This window comes from Austrofundulus limnaeus, unplaced genomic scaffold (genome assembly GCF_001266775.1).
Source record: "Austrofundulus limnaeus strain Quisiro unplaced genomic scaffold, Austrofundulus_limnaeus-1.0 Scaffold2123, whole genome shotgun sequence".
In the NCBI taxonomy this organism is placed as follows: Eukaryota; Metazoa; Chordata; class Actinopteri; order Cyprinodontiformes; family Rivulidae; genus Austrofundulus; species Austrofundulus limnaeus.
The window spans coordinates 22388-24355 of NW_013954525.1; the positions used below are offsets into that span (position 1 = coordinate 22388).

At 41.9% G+C, this 1968-nt stretch overlaps 1 protein-coding gene across 1 annotated transcript in view; it reads right to left on the reverse strand.

Moving 5' to 3' along the window:
* il16 (interleukin 16) overlaps nt 1-1756 on the reverse strand; it is a gene marked incomplete at its 5' end in the record, with an annotated part of 20479 nt that extends 18723 nt beyond the window's left edge. Inside the window, 5 exon segments of the mRNA XM_014034446.1 lie at nt 280-394; nt 688-798; nt 867-1018; nt 1411-1501; nt 1628-1756. Of these exon segments, the coding sequence (XP_013889900.1) occupies nt 280-394; nt 688-798; nt 867-1018; nt 1411-1501; nt 1628-1756 (598 nt within the window).
* Between the last annotated feature and the right edge of the window lie 212 nt (nt 1757-1968).

A 1968-nucleotide genomic window follows, 5' to 3' on the forward strand; every position in this document is an offset into this window, starting at 1 on the left:
GTTAGGTTAGGTTAGGTTAGGTTAATGTTAGGTTAAGTTAGGTTAGGTTAGGTTAGGTTAGGTTAGGTTAGGTTAGGTTAGGTTAGCGTGTTCTCAGCACCCTGTATTTGGTGCTTTATGACCCATATCTGACCCAGACCCATGTGGATTCTGTGCCTGATTTGATGGAGTCTCACAAAGTTCTCTGGCTTTAAGAAATGTTTGATTCTTACTTTTTGTATTTAATCTAAACTGTTTTTCTTCTTTTTGATGCAGCATGTGAATGTCCAAATATCTCACCTTCCTGCAGTCGTCCATCAGCAGCTGCTGCTCCTGCAGGAGAAATGGTCTTCACATAGACCCCCATGGGTCCATACGGGCTGTCCTGACCCCCAACAATACTGAAACCTAGACCCTGACAGAAGACCAGCAGAAAGGTTAGTAGAGAAAAACAGTTCTATGCTGCTGAATGTTTTAGTCCAGTGGACTTTAACAAGCTTTAGACTGACCAAATGTGCTGATAAAAGGGTTAGTTCAGATATTTAGCAGTGGGKTTTTGTGGGGTTTGTCCCACCAGCAGAGTCCTGACAGGACTCAGTGGTTTTCCTTCACCTGTTGGTGGTCATAATGTTCTGGCTGATTGGTGGAGGTGGGTTTCTTACAGTTTACAGTGTTCTGTTCTGTTTCGGCTCTGGTTCTGGTTCCTACCTTGCCATGACCCTTTATCAGCACAATGTTGCAGATGATGAAGGCGTGCACGTTGGTGAACGGCTTCAGCAGCTGAGCCGAGCTGAGAGAGCGAGGGGGACCATCCAGTGTCTGCAGAACAGCAGGCACACATGTTGGGACCTCATGGGGACTTTATACTGACTTCATGAGACTGATACCTGGGTAGTGGTGTGAGGAAACTCCAGCTGTTGGGACAAAGACTTCCTGGTTCCAAAGACATCACCATTAACTTGAGGACAGATGTAGAACTCAGGAGACTTCAGGATGATGTTGTCCAGATCTCCAATCCAGTAGGGACGAACACCTTGTTCTGTAAACATTATTAAATCAACTACATTTCAAACATACAGGCTGGATTTAATGAATACTCTTTACTTCAGTACTTTCAGTGTTTTAAAATAATACACATTTACTTTACAATATTACTGTGAGAACGTTATTAAACCTGATCATTGACTGACAGATAAATCTAATAAAACTCTACGATCAAAAGTCTGAATGTTTAAAAAGAACAAAATTCATTCAGGTCAAAGAAATTTAGCCAACAAATTCTGATTGAACCAAAGCAACGTTTGGGATGAAATACTCTTGTCCCTGTTTAGACCTGAAATAAGATGTGCCAAAGAACTTAGTTTTGTTTGGGTTTGTTCAAACTGTTTTAAGTAAAGGAAACAGCAGGAAGGGAACAGAAATGAGACAAACTGTTTGTCCTGATGTCCATGTCTTCATGTGGAGGGTCCTCAGTCTTTGTCTCGTTCCTGAATCTTTCCTCATTTACTTCTGGGATGGGTAACTACACACAAAACCAACCAATACAAATACACACAAACACACACAACCAAGTAAAGTCATGAGCTGTGACCTGTCTCTGTAAATGAGATAAATATGGATATGTGTGTCAGTCTGAAGAAACATCTACCTTGAGGTGATTATTATTGGATGTAAGTTCTTCATCTGAGKATCCAGGTAAGAACAGAGGCTCTGGGGCTGAACTAAGAGCTGAGTGATGATGACCATGTGAATGGAGAACATCTTCACATGAAGTATCCTGAGGAGCAGAGAGCAGGACATGTCAGCTGCAGTCCAGGGCAGCTCATCACTGACCTGACAAACCTGAAGTCAGAGGAGAAACTCTGAATTACAACATTAATAACATTAATATTAGTTTTTATTACACTGCCTGGTCACTCTAATATTTGTTGATTACAGACCTTCTGCAGCACATCCTGAAGACTCTCACTGGACTCTGTGGAGCCAATC